Genomic DNA, 15,955 nt, shown 5'->3' on the forward strand with positions numbered 1-15,955 from the left:
GAAGGGAAAGGGAAGGGAAGGGAAGGGAAGGGAAGGGAAGGGAAGGGAAGGGAAGGGAAGGGAAGGGAAGGGAAGGGAAGGGAAGGGAAGGGAAGGGAAGGGAAGGGAAGGGAATGAAGAGGGGTGCTACATGCTACCATGATGGTGCTTCAGTGGCAGATTTCCACCAATCTCGGTTAACATATAGAGTTGATTCATCTACTGAAGAGCCAAGGAAAGATAAGCAAGGCTGAATAACCCTTAAATAGTCCTGTAAGGCCAATGCAAAAAGTATGACAGCAGGTGGAAATTAACAGTGGGCTACCATGGCCTGATGGAAGTGATGCCACAGTTGAGTTCTGCCTTGTGGGACAAGCTAAAACCTCAGTACATGTGGGAGCCAAAGGCAGCCAAGCAGCATGACACAGACAATACTGTCACAGCATTTTTCTTTATCCCTTTGGCAGCAGAGTGTAGGCCACAGTTTGTGGCAGTGTGCCCAGTACATCTGGAACTGACTGGAAGCACATTCCTACCTACCTGTCAGTCTTTGACTGATACAAACTGCACCAGAGAAGGTGTGGGTGTGAATGCATGAATAGATGGATAGACAACATTGTATAGGACATCACAGCAGAGAAAGCATCTAAGGAGAGGCAAAACATAATCCAGACCATTTTGGTTTTTTCATAAAACCAAGTACAAAGTTTTATTCTTGGGACAAAACCAGCAAGATTGTTGTTACACCTCTGGGGCTGCAGTCAATGAGAGAACTCTGATCCCACCAGTTTTCCCTTTCCCAGAAAGGAACACGTGCTTGTCTATGGATTATTGGACAACGCAAATGTATGCCAGATTACAGTTAGTGACTCTCCACTGAGTGCTCCTAAAGAAGCATTATTTTTATGGGAGCTCTAAGCAGCAACAGACTTTGAAGAGGGCAAAGAGGAGATAGCTTGTGCAATAGCCCTTGGGCCCATTTGGATGTAAACAGCTGTGAGAAATGTAGTCTACATTTCACCTGGGGAGCCTTTAGGTTTTTGGAGCTGGTGGTGTTGAGCGTCCAAGGCTCACTACACTCTGACTGATCTGTCTGTTGTTTGAGAGCTTCCCAACCTAAAGGAATCCAAAGGCACTGCTTATGTACTTTTTACAATTAAATCTGATCATCTGACATCTCATGAGAAAGCCTCTGATGTGTACAGTATTTTGGATTCTGTGGCTTCATCATCCATTATCATTTCTTCGTAACAAATGCTTTTTCTTTTCTTCTTTGCACTTGATAGTTTACAATTTCATCTCACACCTTCTCACTCTTGAAAGATGGTGAACAGTTCTTTCATGTTCACAGTTGACATATCATGTGTTAATCCCAGGATTTTTTATTATACCCTTATCCCTCCTCATTTCTGTCTTCCTAGTTGGATTCCAGTTATTTGTCTGTTCTTTCAAAAAAAGCCATCTTATAACTTCAGTTGTCTTCAAAGCTTCTGTCTTCCTTTTACTTTTTTCTTTTATCCCCTTTCTAGTTTTTGAGGCAGTTGCTTTATTTCCCACCAAAACTGCTAGATCTTTTGGTAGCCATATGTTCAAAGCTAAGGATCACAGCTGTGGATTGTTGTGTTTTCTCATGTCACACATTAGATCTGTCTGGCTCCAATATACATACACTGCTTTGAATGCTGCTGCTCAGTACTTTGGGTCCTTTTCCAAGCTATGCATTCACTTCTTTTAGGGACCTGGTGCATTTTGTATTAACAGGATATATGGCATTTCACTGTATGTTTCCTTTATAAACCAAATTATGAGGAATTTTAAATGCTAGAGAACCAGCACAGATATTTATAATATTTTATTAGGATGACCTTTCCCTACAGTGAAGACTGACTATTTATCTTTTTGTTTCTTTACCATGTTTTCATGAAATATTTGTCCACATGTATCTTCCCACTTAACCCACTGGAAGTTAGTTTAGGAATGTTTTTTGGGACCACATTAAAAACTTCTTGGAAATGAGAGATTAGTTAGATCTTCTTCTGTCACACAGTCATAGAGTTGGCTTTAAACAGTAGGAAAAAAGTCCTTAGTGCAATAGCATCCATATCCTTTGAACCTGATTATATCCTCGGCTTTGGGACTCATTTGCCTTCTCAAAATGCAATGGTCACTGTCCTGTCCTCCTGGGAACTATAGCCTCCGTGTGAGGAAACTACCTAAAACTGAATGTGACTGTTGTCTTCTTCTGTCTTTGTTCCTTTGTTGCATCCATATCACATCAAACTTATTAGAAGGCAACCAGTCTTTACAATTATAAGCTTTGTTTTGGGAGTAGTTTTACCCAGTGGGAAGTGAAATCGTGTTAAAATTTCATTCTTTGAAGAGTTGTCTTCTGATTGTCTGTATATGGTCTGCTGTTTCTCTTATTCTGTGCAAGACCCTTGGACTTCTCTGATTGTCTGTGGGTCCTTCTGTGCTCTGAAAATACCCAGAGGTGAACTGCAGAGGACAGCCTGGGTGCTGCTTGCTATTTACTTGCACTTTATAGATTTCAGACGTTACAGGAAAATCGCAATACTCTTGGGAGAAAAAGCAAATAAGACAGCCCACAAAGTGTTGACCTTTCAAACAAAGTTTTTCCCCTTTTCTCCTGGGCTGGAGAAAGTAATTAAACCAGCAGTTCAAGGTTCTTGCAGTTGGCCTTGTTTGGATTTGATGCCCTCTCATGGGAAAAAAGTATGGATGTGAACTGACTGCTCACATCTCTCTGCTTTTCTGCCTGATCAGTGATGTGTGTACCCAGCAGGACTTGGTAGCCATTTAGAGTTGCTTTACATTTCAGCTGTGCAGCTAAAATGGCTACAGATGTGTCATGGTGCTTGCTGGCTCTGGGATCCCTGTGCTTCCTGTGTTTTGAAGTAATTCATATTTGTCTTAGCATCACTGTGGGTGATGGAGCTCCAGGAGCCATCACACAGTTTCTCAGGGAAATGAAGTACTGTGCCCTTATTTAATGGAACTAAGCTTGAATATCTTAATAAACTCAGTTAAATATTTCCAAGAGGGTCATAACAGACACTTTTCAATATCCTCATTGAACAGAAAGAAGCAAAGGATTTTATTTTTTAAGAGAAATATGTCTTTAGAAAGGGTAGAATTCCTAGAAAATGTCTGCAAATATCTTGACCTCCATTTTCCTATCACTAAAAAAGCCTACATTTATATTTATGTAGAAATGCTTTTTTTTTCTTTCTCTTTTTTTCTTTTTAAATTAACTGTATAGACCATTTAAATAGCTCTGAATGTTTTATCTATAGCCAAAAACCAAAATATTTTGGTCTAAATTTTTGCTTTGGATAGAATACAGAAGAAAATACTTTGGAAGCCAGAAGAAGTTATAGTGGAAATTTTGAATTAGACAGTTTTTCCTTTCAAGTCATTGAGCATGTGGAGACTGATTATTGTTTGAAAAAATTGTGTTTTAATAGAAGGTGGGCTGAGACAAGAAGATTCTAAATATGAATATCTGAAATAATATTTTGGAATTGCATCCCTAAATATAATTACGCAGCAATTTAAACTTTGGTAATGTGTATTTAAATGCCAATACCTGAAAGGGTTTTGTTAAAAAATTGTGTTGTATCATTCAGCAAAAGAGGCAATTTGCTGGTACCATCAGGATTCCTTTTTGAAACTTTGATAATGAATTGTAGCTGAATGTAGACCATAAAACACTGAGATTTTTTTAACCAGTTATACTTTAGCCTCTGTTTTTCTTTCCCTTCTAAGGTGTGCCTTATTCCTAAATCTGCTCATGGTACTAATCCAGCAAGTGCACAAATGGCAGGGATGAAAATTCAGCCAATTGAAGTGGATAAAAATGGGAGCATTGATATTTCCCATTTAAAAGCAATGGTGAGTATTTAATTATCTTTGACTTTCAAGGCAGGAACACTTCTGTGCAGGCAGTAGTGTTGGCAGCTGAATCACGTTTTTCTGTGAGAGAAAATAGAGCAATAATAGTGAATACATGCTTGGAAAGGATAAGTAATTTTTTTTTTCCCTCACTCAAACACTAACCATGTGACACTTGTGAGATTTCTTTTAATTTGAGGATCTTGGGTGCAGGACTCACTCAAAGAGTCTTTTTATACAATAGACTTTTATAGCAGACCCTTTTGGTCCTAGTAGTAGCTAGTCCTGGAAATGAACAAGCCATGTTCATGAATGTGAAGCATTTGAGACTGCACTTCAGCCTTCTTTTAGCAAGGCTCAAGTCCACCTCTGCTGGGAAAGGTGTTTCATGGTACTTGTAGAACCCTATTGCTGAAAGTAGCAGGGGATGGTAATTATTTCGCATTAACTTGAAGTCCAGATGTTTCATTTGGCTGTCTGAAGGTCCCAGAAGTGATATTCTATATATTTATATCTTTCTATACCTGCCTTCTTCCCTGATTTAAAATTCTGATTTATTCTGAAAACTCTCTTTTGCCACAGACTTCCTTGCTGAAGGAAGGAACCCAGTATCCTTTGCTGACTGTAAATGACTTTGACTATCTGCTGATAGACTTGCTTCCCACCTGTAAAACACTTGATGACTGTAGTTGTATTTTTTTAGTGAAAATCTTGAGAAGCTTTAGGAGCCTCAGTGAGCTTTTTTTTCTCTCTATCTCCCTTCCACCAGGTGGACAAGCACAAAGAGAACTTGGCAGCCATCATGATCACTTACCCTTCCACCAACGGTGTGTTTGAAGAGGAGATTGGAGATGTGTGTGACCTCATCCACAAACATGGAGGCCAAGTTTACTTAGATGGAGCAAACATGAATGCTCAGGTACAAAATCTAGGCAGGTTTATTACTACTGGGAGTCCTTGGAATAAAAATAGCACAGCAGTACTCAGTTGAGGCCATAACACAACTTCCTTGCAAGATGGCACTGTGTTTGGGGGAGGAGGTCAGATGTACAAGAACAGTAACAAAAATTAGATGGTGAAAGTAATTCTCTTTTATTTGATTCTGCCCTGAAATGTGTCATAAGATGCATGTGTTGTTCACTGATATTAGCTTAGTCTGTCTCACCTTTACCAAAGATATTCTTTACAGACATGCTTAAGTTCTTGCTTATGATGCATCATGATAAAGAAAAACATAAAAAACATATACCATCTTTTTCAACCTGTTCTCCTTGCATGCATTAATGGGTCTTAAATGGCACATGAAGAATGTTTTGAAACAGAGTATTCCCTTTACAGGTTGGTTTGTGTCGTCCTGGGGATTATGGCTCTGATGTCTCTCACTTAAATCTTCACAAAACCTTTTGCATTCCCCACGGAGGAGGAGGACCTGGAATGGGACCAATTGGAGTGTGGGTATCTTTATATTAGCCTTTTCTTAAAAGAAACCCAAACAAACAAAAAAAATCCCACGTATATATATCCCTTAGTGAATCTTGGTTGGCTGTTCAGGACAGAATCATGGATGGGAGAGGTGTTATGTTGTTTGCAAGCTTCTATCCTTCTCCAGAACAGTCGTGCTGATCTCATGAATGGTGATGTTCACCTGTATTCCCAAACCCTGGCTTCCATGTTGGCCTTTTAGTATGCATGGTGACCTCACTCAGCAATCTGTTTCCTGAGTAAGAGATGACTTTGAGGGCTGATAATACTGCATGTCATCCAGAACACAGAAGTGATACACAGGCTGTGTGAATCTATCCTGTAGAGCATTCATATTTCCTTAAAGGAAAATAATCTTACTTGCTTAAAGAAAGTAATTTTTATTTGGATAGCTCCATGGATGTCTTGTGATAGGTTGAAAACTAAGTGCCATCCTCCATTGGCACCAGTTGTGTTAATAAACTTTCTTTTGAAGAAGACACAGACCAGACTTCCTGGAGGACTGTGTTTGGGCACAAGGTGAAGAGAAACTACTGCTGAAACTGTCCAAATACGGTACCACAGGATCACACATCTAAGTTCTAAAATCAATGTTTTTGTTTTAGGAAGAAACATTTGGCTCCCTACTTGCCTACCCACCCTGTCATCAAAATACAGCCGGATAAGGATGCATGTCCTTTGGGTACTGTCAGTGCTGCACCTTGGGGTTCCAGTGCTATATTGCCAATTTCCTGGGTGTATATCAAGGTGTGTAGACTTTTATAAGGAGTATCAGCTGAGATCCTGTTTTTGTTTTAAGTCCAGTGACCACTGGAACCACATGAACTGGTTTAAGAGCAACTCATCATAAGTTGTTTTCACAGACTGGAAAGCATGTGACTACAGCACAGTCAGAGGTTATTTACATCCATCAAACCTACTTGCTTTATAGGAGGACAGTACTGTCATGAGGAAGGATGTCAGGATAACTGCTGTAAATTACTCTTTTACTTCTTGTCTGTAATAAGGCCTGAGATAAGTGGACACTAGGCAGAAAAATGCAGTCAAGCTTCCACTTTCTCTGACGTAGAAGTTTTCATGTTTAAAAAACATGGTTATTACTGTTCCCCAGAGAATATTTTTAGTTGCATTTTTAGATCCAGTATTGTTATACTTGACATGGATGTAACATTCAACTTTACAATACTGAATTTGAAAGCTGAACTTGTTTTTGGCTTTACATGTGAGACAACTTGATAACGATCTATGTAATTTGTTACTCCTTTGCAATTTAGAGATAAGCTGGCAAATATTTGGTTACGTGTGTGGAAGTATTTAGCCAAGAGAGATGAATGTAGATGCAAATTCTGTTTGAGAGAAGGGTGTGCTGGGACTCTGAGCAACATTTAACACTTCCAGTGACAGAGTTGCGGAGCAGTGAACTTAGGGGCAGTGTCATTCCAAGTACTTTGTTGCCAGTTTGATACTCTAACCATGGAAATTTCCTCTTCTGGGGAAATCAGCTCTCATGGAATTCACAATGAGCAAATATGAGATGGTGCAATTTCCATGGTGGCTTTTCAGCTACGTGTAGATATCACTTGGGACTGTAACCTGGTTCCCATTACAGAATATTTAAACAGTAATAAATTTTTAAGGGGAGCTGTTTCTTCACAAAATACCATCTATTTACACTGTCCCATCTAAAGTTTTCTGGACACTCTTTCTGTGGGATGGAGACAGGCAGCCTGGGCCTTTTGACATTGTGTTCTCACTTTTTGCTATTCAGTTCAAAGCTTCTCAGTTTGAGGAAAAGTCATTCTCTTGTGGACTTCAAACGAAACCTCTCACACAGTAGACACTCTCATAAGCTATGTACACCAAAGATGCCCTCAGTCAATATCCAGAGCATCTCCATGAGTGTTGTGTGGAAAAGTGAAACAGCAGAGTGGCTGCCTTAGAACTAGCCAGGTGCATCGAGGTGCTGCTGCCTGTCAGGCTTGCCAGTGCAGGAGCACATTTTGCTTGCTTGGGACCTGTTTTAGATCTGTTTCTTCATGTTATTTCTCTTTCAGACAATGGGAGCAAAGGGCCTGAAGCATGCTTCTGAGATTGCTATACTAAATGCAAACTACATGGCAAAGAGGCTAGAGAAGCACTACAAAGTCCTTTTCAGAGGAGCAAAAGGTGTGTATTACACAACTTTTTTCTCGTACCAAGCTGACCTTTTTTTTTGCCTCGTGTAGAAGCTGGCTTGCAATATGGTTCTTTTTTTAATGCTGTGTGACAGCTGCATTTCAAACTTCTCTTGATGTTGGTCACAAGGAGAGAAATAACCTGACACACTTCTTCTGTAGATGTATTGCAATGAAACTGAGATACTTGGAAGTAGAAAAAAATAAAAACCTGTTTGTAATTAGATTAAATGATGCCAAAAGGTAGAATAAACCATTAGATTGTTCTTGAATCTAATGGCAGAATAATGAACAGTAGAGAATAATGAACAGTGAATAATGAAAAGGAGAAGCAACCAAGTTGAGACTTCCAAATCTCCATAACCAATGGTGCAACAATTTAAGAACTGGAAGTAATTTTTGGACCTGTACTTTCCCTTGCGCATTTTCTTTGGAAAAAAAAAAATCCCACTAAGTTTCCCTCATTTCCACTCCTTGTTCACTTTTGTGAGATGAGATAGAATTCCCTTGGCAATGCAAGATATTTTACCTACTGTCTGGTTCCCTGTTTTGGCTCTCCAGTCTTGCAACAGGACAGAAGTAATGAATAAGAGATAAAATATTATCTGTGATAGTTGAGTAACTATCAGAGAATGTTATTCTGCTTGTTTAAGCTGAACGTCAAGGACCATTTGAATACAACGTATATTATCTTCAAAATATATGTTTTAAATTTAATGGCATACACCTTGGTTAAACCTGCAGGTTGAACTTGAATAGAAGTGAATGAAAATGCAAATTTTGAAGGATTTAACAATGTAATGGAACAAGGTATTCCAGGATCACGGATATAAATTCAGATAACTTCTGTATTTAGTCTCTCTCTAACACTAGATTTCAGCTTTGTTCTGACATAAGATAAAACTGATTATCTTGTTTACTTTAAAATAGCCTAAGACCCAAATGGTGTTGAACCATTGACATTTCCAGTCATTTTTCAGAGAACTTGTAAATTGTAGAAGCTGCTTTGACCACTCATTCCTAGTTCTGATCTTGTAAATGAGGCCTCTTCTTAACATGATGTGGGACTCAAAGGGCCAGTCTTCAAAAACTGAGTTGTATATCTCTTATCTGGTAATTCCTCAGATTTGAGGTTTTGCCGAAGTGAGTATTTTTGTGTTTGTCTTTTTGCTGTGCTCTCCACAAAACCAATCAGAACAGACATCTTGGTAAACCACTTTGTTTTCCTAGTAAGTAAACATAGTGTTCACTTTTTCACTTATAGGTTATGTGGCCCATGAATTCATTTTGGATACAAGACCTTTCAAAAAAACAGCAAACATTGAAGCTGTGGATCTTGCTAAAAGGCTTCAGGATTATGGTAAGTCAAATGTCTATTCTTTAAAATAGCAGTGCAAGTGGAAATTTTCTAAAGCTCTTCTAATGGGAGACACAAACATTCTAGTTCTGTGCTATGGATGGTCAACCTGTCACAATCATCTCAGGCTTCCTCATGTTCTTTAAGGCTTGGAGAGATATTTGTATATATTGAGTTGTAGTAGGTACTTAGGACTCTGCTGCTAATTCACAGTTTTGTAAAGCACCCCACTTACTGCGCCCAAAAAATACTGACTACATGACTCTCAACCATTTGGAGCAAGTGGGTTGGAGCCAAAAGCTTAATAAGATTCCAACAAAGAAAAACAAAATAGGAAGGAAGCAAAAAAGAAATACTGTTGAAGTAAGATAATAGGATTTGAACAGTTTCATCCTGATACAGTTTATCCAGTTTTGTACACATGCTCTTAAGGATCTGATTGTGGATGCTCTTTGGATGCCAGACAAGAGCACCCATTGAACTGCTTGATCCTATGGAACTGTGCTTCTAATGAATATGCATGAAAGCTGTTAAAACCCTAACCAGTAATACCTCTTCAGTGAAATAATCCAAAGCCCAATTGTGAAAGTAAAACCCCCACTCTTTCTGCTCTTTGTAAGTGAGCCTTAAATACCGTGCAGCACTTAAAACAGACTTTTCAGTAGGTACAGACGTGAGTTACATGTATAAGTATATTAAAGTTCCATCCTTTGCTGTCAAAAATGTCACAAGACTGCAATTAGCAGTAGTGAAGGAAGGGAATTGTGAGAGACCACCTTTTGCTTTTACCTGTTTTACCAGTGGAGAAATCTATACCTGTCTCATGTTGCAATTCACCCTGCCGTGAAAAGTGCAGTGACAGAACACTTCTGAAGTGAGCAGCAGTAACAGAAATAACCCAAGAAAGAAGTCATATACTTTGGGCTGAAAAGTAACAAAGCAAATAGAGCAGGATTTAAAACAGTTTAATTAAATCGGTGTGTATGTCTATTATAAATAATACTGCAGTGTTATCCTTCAGTGTTAAAAACTAAGATACTTCAGAAGTCTTTCTTACCTCTAAAGTGCAGTGCCAACACCACCAATGAGTTCAGTGCTGTAAAGATTATAGTATAGAAAGGGCTGAATTTGTGAATTGGTTGATACGCATATATTATCTCATAACGTATTGTCAGTGACTGATTTCTTCTATTGTCACCAGGTTTTCATGCTCCAACCATGTCCTGGCCAGTGGCAGGGACGCTTATGATTGAACCAACAGAGTCTGAAGACAAGGCAGAGCTGGACAGATTTTGTGATGCAATGATCAGTATTCGGCAGGAAATTGCTGAAATAGAGGAGGGCAGGATGGACCCCCAAATTAACCCACTAAAGGTAAGATGACATGTAGGGCAAATTACCAGCATCAGCTTAACCCCTGACACAGTATAAGTGCACTTCCTGGTCTTTCAGTACTCTCAAAAGTAACGATGTGCAACAGTGAACACAAGACTTTTTTGAGAAACCTTCAACTTTTTCGAAATTTGAATTTTGAATATTTCAAGTCAGAATTCAGGCCTTTGGTGACAGGGCAGCTTAATCTATATTTCAAGGCCATCTCAAAGTAATGAAGGAGAGATGCTTATTTAGCTGGTTTAAGATGGGAAGTGGAATGACCTTAACATTAACAATAAAATAAAGATTGAATTAATTATTTTATCAATGGCAGCACAGAACTGCTGTCAGCTCAAGTTCTGTTCAACTCTTTTAACACAGTACTGACTTCTAAATTTAGTTAAAACGTAAGACCATATTCAAGCCTTAGGTAGTATCTTTAGGTAAACTGAAAACAATCCAAATACTGACTTGGTTCCTGGTTTAAATCTGCCTTTCCCCCCCTCCCCCTTAAATGTGTTCTCAAGACACTGTCTAGACAGTAATTATTTCTATGTGGTAATGTGATCTTAAAGGAGGCTTCACCCTGATGCATTCAACTGAATTTAGTAATTTCATGTCCTAAACATTTGTTTCTTGTAGATGTCACCACATACCCTGAACTGTGTTACTTCCTCCAAGTGGGATCGTCCCTATTCCAGAGAAGTGGCAGCATTCCCACTGGTGAGTACATAATGGGAACTTTGTAGTGTAGTAATACATAAATATGCTATATTGAACAGCACAGCAGTCTCCTGCACTGTTTGTTCCTATCTGTAAGCCAGCTGTTCAAAGGATAATCAAGTTTTTTTTCATCTCATGAAAACTGCTTCTTTGCAAGCATACGTGAGAGGACATGGCTACTCTTTTTTGAAAATCTAAACATTTTTGACTGTCACCTCTATTATACATGCTTGTTAACTTTCAGGGACTGCAAATAGATTTGAAGGATGACTTCACTTTAAAAATCCACTTTCACAGTACTTGTAATTCGTAAAGCTTCTAATTTCTTATTATAATTTTGTAGAGATTTGCTTGCTTGAAAAATTAAGATTGTTGCATTTTCTTATCTCTCTTAGCCCTTTGTGAAGCCTGAAAGCAAGTTTTGGCCCACAATTGCTCGCATTGATGACATATATGGGGATCAGCATCTGGTTTGTACCTGCCCACCAATGGAAGCCTATGAATCTCCATTTTCTGAACAGAAGAGAGCATCTTCCTAAGACTGCTTCCAGCTGCGTGCATTTCTGACTCCATCAGGATGGTCCTTTCCTGATTTCTTGGGGATATTTATACTGTGTATATTTTGAATAATCACCATGTTTGTTGATTGAATCATTGCTCAGTTAAAATGTAAATACAATCAGTATGTTAGGTGTAAACAAAAGGCGATTGTTCCACAGCAACTGATGTTGGAAGTTGCCTTGATTCAGCATTTTGTCTGTTTGGGGCTAAAGTTTTAACAATTAACACCCAATTTGCAAAGTGGCATGGAAGATACAGTTAAAAAGGTAGAAAATATGCAGATACATAAGACAGTACTCATAAATATTAACTGCAGGAGTAATTGTTTATATTTTGTAAAAAAATGAAGTAGATTTTTTAATTTACTTCACATATTACCACTAACTAGCATTGCTAGTGTTAATATTTCATACCGTTTTTTGTACCTATCAGTGTTAGTAGTCTAATAAAATTGGTCAGAATTTTGAGTGTTGTCATGTTTTGGATTTAACTTTTCAGCTGGATTTGTCCTACAGAGCAATATGAAATTATGAAGCTTAAGTTCTGATTTGTGACAATTGCCACAGCAGCAATAAACTGCTACACAAAGGAAAATACTGTCAGAGATTAATATTTAAATAAATCTCTGATTTTCATAATGAGCTAGAATGATCCATTTTACCAAGCAATAACAAACAATCTTTTTCTCGATCATGTAATTTTTTCTTAGTCGTTCCATCTAATCTTCTGTTATTCTGGAGAAGGCATAAAAGACCGCTGTGAACTGCTTAGTATTACTTAATTCTTGGGTGAAAAAGTGTTCTCTTTCCACGGTTTCACAAGTCTCTTATTTTGGATCCTGGCACCTTTTTATACAGAGCCCACAGTGTGCCTTGGTTTGTCATGTATGTCTACAGCTTGGGTAAAAACTGATTCACAGCTTAAGCTGTGGCACTCCAAGAGCACCCACAGCACTCTGAGACCAGAGCCCTCCTGCTACACAGTGCCATGTTAAATTGCTCTGTAGCCAGCATTCAGACCTCGAGCAGGAGCCTTTCCCACCCTGTTCCCTATCAAACTTACACAGAGCCAATCCTCTCACCAGCGACAGAGTCAGAGCTGTGCTATGAGCACATCTGCAAGGAAGCTGCTTGGGTCTGTGCAGGAGCTGTCTGTGTTTGATGTGTGTGAGCACCCATGAGGGGACCAACTCACTGAGCCACACGAAGCACAGCTTGGGTAATTAGGCAACAGGCACTGGGGTAACACTGAGACCACAGAAAGGACCACTCAGTTTTGCACCTTACAACCAGCCACTACTCACTGTCTTCTTGAAGGTCTACACGCACACTCAGCCTGGGAGCTCTCTCTGAAGTGACACAAATGAGGCTGGTGTTCACAGCAATGTTTTAACTACTGTAAATTTTGTGTCTTTTACAGTGAAAGTTTTGGGACTGCAACTTTTTCATTACCTATGTTATGACTTCAATGGGGGGCTCTGTGCAAAGAGACTGCAGATGATAGGAGACAGTAATGGCTTTCAATATAGGAAAGTTAGGCCCGATACCAGTTTTTATGTGAAAAGTTGCATCTACATCCTAAATCACCTCAATAGAGAGTGAAGAAAATCAGAATTTTTTACTCTAGAATCTACTACTGAAAAGGGTGTCTTTCAGTAGCTATTGATATAGTACTGAGGATGTAAAAGATCATGAAAAACCACTGCAGACTTGTAATGTGAGGAAAGGACAGTCTGTGTTGCCAATCTGACTCCATAGTCTTGACAAGCTACTTTAATATTTGTTAAAAGCAGTTTAATGTTCCTTGATTATGTCACTAAAAATATATTAAGAAATTGGTTTACATATTTTTGTATTAAGCAGATAATTTTCCACTGTCGAGCTCAAATTGACAGAATTTATCCTCTGATATTATTGCTAAAATCTATCAAATGGAAAACAAAGCATTAAAATATTTTACAGTCCTCAACTAAAGGGTAGAAAGCCACGAGTCTTACAGGCTTACTGCACAGATGCAATGACTGTTGCACAGGTAAAATCACACCTGTTATCTCCAACAAACCTTTAGCACTGTGGGCTCCAGGCTGTCAGTGCAACCTCAGTGTGGATGGAGGGAATCTGACTCACCCACCTGACCAACCACCCTGCAGGAATCCCTCAGCTCCCAGCTGTGCCCACAGCACAGGGGGACAGGCAGGGCTCACTCCCACTCTGGTGCATGAACTGAGCCAATGTCACCATTGCATTTTGGTTTGGAGTTGTTTGGTTTTTTTGGTCTTTTATTTTTAAGTTAAGTGTTCTTTTAATTGAGAAATGAGTTAAGGAATATAAAGCCTCACACCTGAAAAACAAGAAGGCCACCTAATGAAACCATTTAGTAATCTGAAAAATAAATTCTGTAAAAATCTTATGACTTCATTAAGTGGACAACAGTAAAAACAAAACTAGCAAATTTTCTGAATCATAAAATATTTAATAAGGTATATTTGGGGGGGGGATATATTGTATATAAAATTTCAGATCACAATATGAAGCAATTTGAACCCTCTCCAAGCTAGCACTGCCTTTAATGCTGTGTAGATGTATTGCCACTGATACAAGACCTACTAAAAGCATACAGTTTAACTAATACAGAAGTGGCTTTTTTAATATGAACTATTTTTTCCACAACTAGAGTGTCTTGAATACCCTCTTTAAGTGCAAAAAACACAGATCACTTTACACTAATGCAGCAACAATGCATTCATATTGTTCTCATTAGTCATTAGTAGTCAACTTGCATAAGATACAAGAAAAGCACAATGAAGCTCACAAAAATAGACTAAAAATCAGCCTGTTCTTGCAAAAAAATACAGCATAATAGAAGAAAAAGACAAAAAAAGGGATTATACACACCACAGAATTTGTTGTTTAATCCAAATGGCTTAAGTGCTGAATCTGTTTCTTTTTCCTGGTTTTCTGTGGATTTTTCTTTTGGTTTGGGTTTTGTTATTGGATTATTTTTTTTTTTTTTTGTAAATCAAACCACATGGACCAGGCACAACTAATATTCAGGAGGCAGTGTGTAGCTAAAACATTACTAACTTTTTTCATCCCCAACATTGTTTGACACATTTTACTTTCCTCTGTCCTGAGGTAGTTACAAAAAAACAAATCATAAATTAAGCATCAGCTAGGCCAGTAAGAGCTGAGGCTTTTAGTTTTCTTTTTTTTTTCCTTCGTTAAAAACTATTTGTTAACTGGCCAAAACTACCCTTGATGTTAAAAGACAGCTGAGAATTAGAGTTCTCACAACACCAAAAAATGGCTATGAGGGAAAGAGGGCTAGCTGCTTCAAAATGTGACAACATGAGTCCCATCAAGCTGGCTGGTCCACTGCTGAACTTCCCATGTTTATTCCCCTTTACTCTCTATAAAGTCACTGGGAGAAGTACAGAAGGGTCGGAGCACATCATCGTCCTTTACTGTAACCAGGAAAGAACTGGTCCAGTAGTGTCTGCAGGATCTTGTTGGGAGCCATGGTGTATCCCTTCCCCAGGTCATAGCGGCAGGCAGGGCAGGTGAACACTTCAGCTCTGAAGGAGCGCTGCAAACAACTCTAGGACATGCAAAGACAGAGAAGTAAATTGTGAGAACTTTGTTTTAGACCGACATCTTAACCAGCAAAAACTAAGGAATCACTATAAACCACAGGCACAATCTGCTGTACTACCAGAAAAAAGGAAGTCTTTGCCAAGCCGTCTGGTGCTTGATGTCTGCTGGTGACTAAAACGTGCTAGGAAAGATACTCTTCTCTGTGCTGGGACACGAAACACTGTGCTTGGGAGGAATTCAATCACTACTGAGATTTCCCCTTCATTTCTACTAATGTAGAAATGTGATTCTTGTGAGTCACAGCCAATCTTCAGCTTCCTTATAGCTTCACAGATTGCTATAGTTTTCGAGACCTTCATTTCAAGAGGAAAGTGAATATATCATATATACTGATTATCTAAACATTTCCATCTACCTCATGAAACAGATTCAGTTAAATCTTACAGATATATGTAGAATAATACAATCTCTAACACAATAGCATCTGTGCTGTCATCCTTACTGTGTTACTGCAGGCTGCTGAGTATCACAGATTTGTCAAGGCAGATCTGTGCCCAAACAGCAATAGCAGCTTACTATCAAACTATTTCTTACTACTTAAACTGGATGTGATATTGTATTCACAAATATTTACTGACATCTCCAAATACTGTACTTTCCAGGTTTGTTGCCATTCAGCTTTCTCTTCTTTCTTTTTCCATGGTTTTCCAATTTCCATAATCCTAAATATTAACTCCTTGATTTCTCACATTTTTCAAGGAGACATAATCGTTCCATGTGTGCAGGCTGTGCATATCAAC

General features: G+C 38.7%; 2 protein-coding genes across 3 annotated transcripts in view; one reads left to right on the forward strand and one right to left on the reverse strand.

Annotated features, from left to right (window-relative positions):
• The window catches only part of GLDC (glycine decarboxylase), a 37,950-nt gene extending 25,921 nt beyond the window's left edge, over positions 1-12,029 (forward strand). The window contains exons 16-24 of the mRNA XM_085043451.1: positions 3,716-3,891; positions 4,661-4,810; positions 5,230-5,342; positions 5,979-6,120; positions 7,428-7,539; positions 8,812-8,907; positions 10,106-10,278; positions 10,921-11,001; positions 11,397-12,029. Coding sequence (XP_084899577.1) covers positions 3,716-3,891; positions 4,661-4,810; positions 5,230-5,342; positions 5,979-6,120; positions 7,428-7,539; positions 8,812-8,907; positions 10,106-10,278; positions 10,921-11,001; positions 11,397-11,540 — 1,187 coding nt within the window. The 3' untranslated portion in view covers positions 11,541-12,029. The remainder of the gene's footprint in view (positions 1-3,715; positions 3,892-4,660; positions 4,811-5,229; positions 5,343-5,978; positions 6,121-7,427; positions 7,540-8,811; positions 8,908-10,105; positions 10,279-10,920; positions 11,002-11,396) is intronic.
• Positions 12,030-14,557: 2,528 nt separating this feature from the next.
• The window catches only part of UHRF2 (ubiquitin like with PHD and ring finger domains 2), a 78,663-nt gene continuing 77,265 nt past the window's right edge, over positions 14,558-15,955 (reverse strand). For both annotated transcript variants that reach the window (XM_085042218.1, XM_085042217.1), the window contains exon 16: positions 14,558-15,159. In XM_085042218.1, coding sequence (XP_084898344.1) covers positions 15,013-15,159 — 147 coding nt within the window. In that variant the 3' untranslated portion in view covers positions 14,558-15,012. The remainder of the gene's footprint in view (positions 15,160-15,955) is intronic.

The sequence above is a fragment of the Lichenostomus cassidix genome, chromosome Z, assembly GCF_008360975.1.
Source record: "Lichenostomus cassidix isolate B80296 chromosome Z, HeHo_3.0, whole genome shotgun sequence".
Classification (NCBI taxonomy): Eukaryota; Metazoa; Chordata; class Aves; order Passeriformes; family Meliphagidae; genus Lichenostomus; species Lichenostomus cassidix.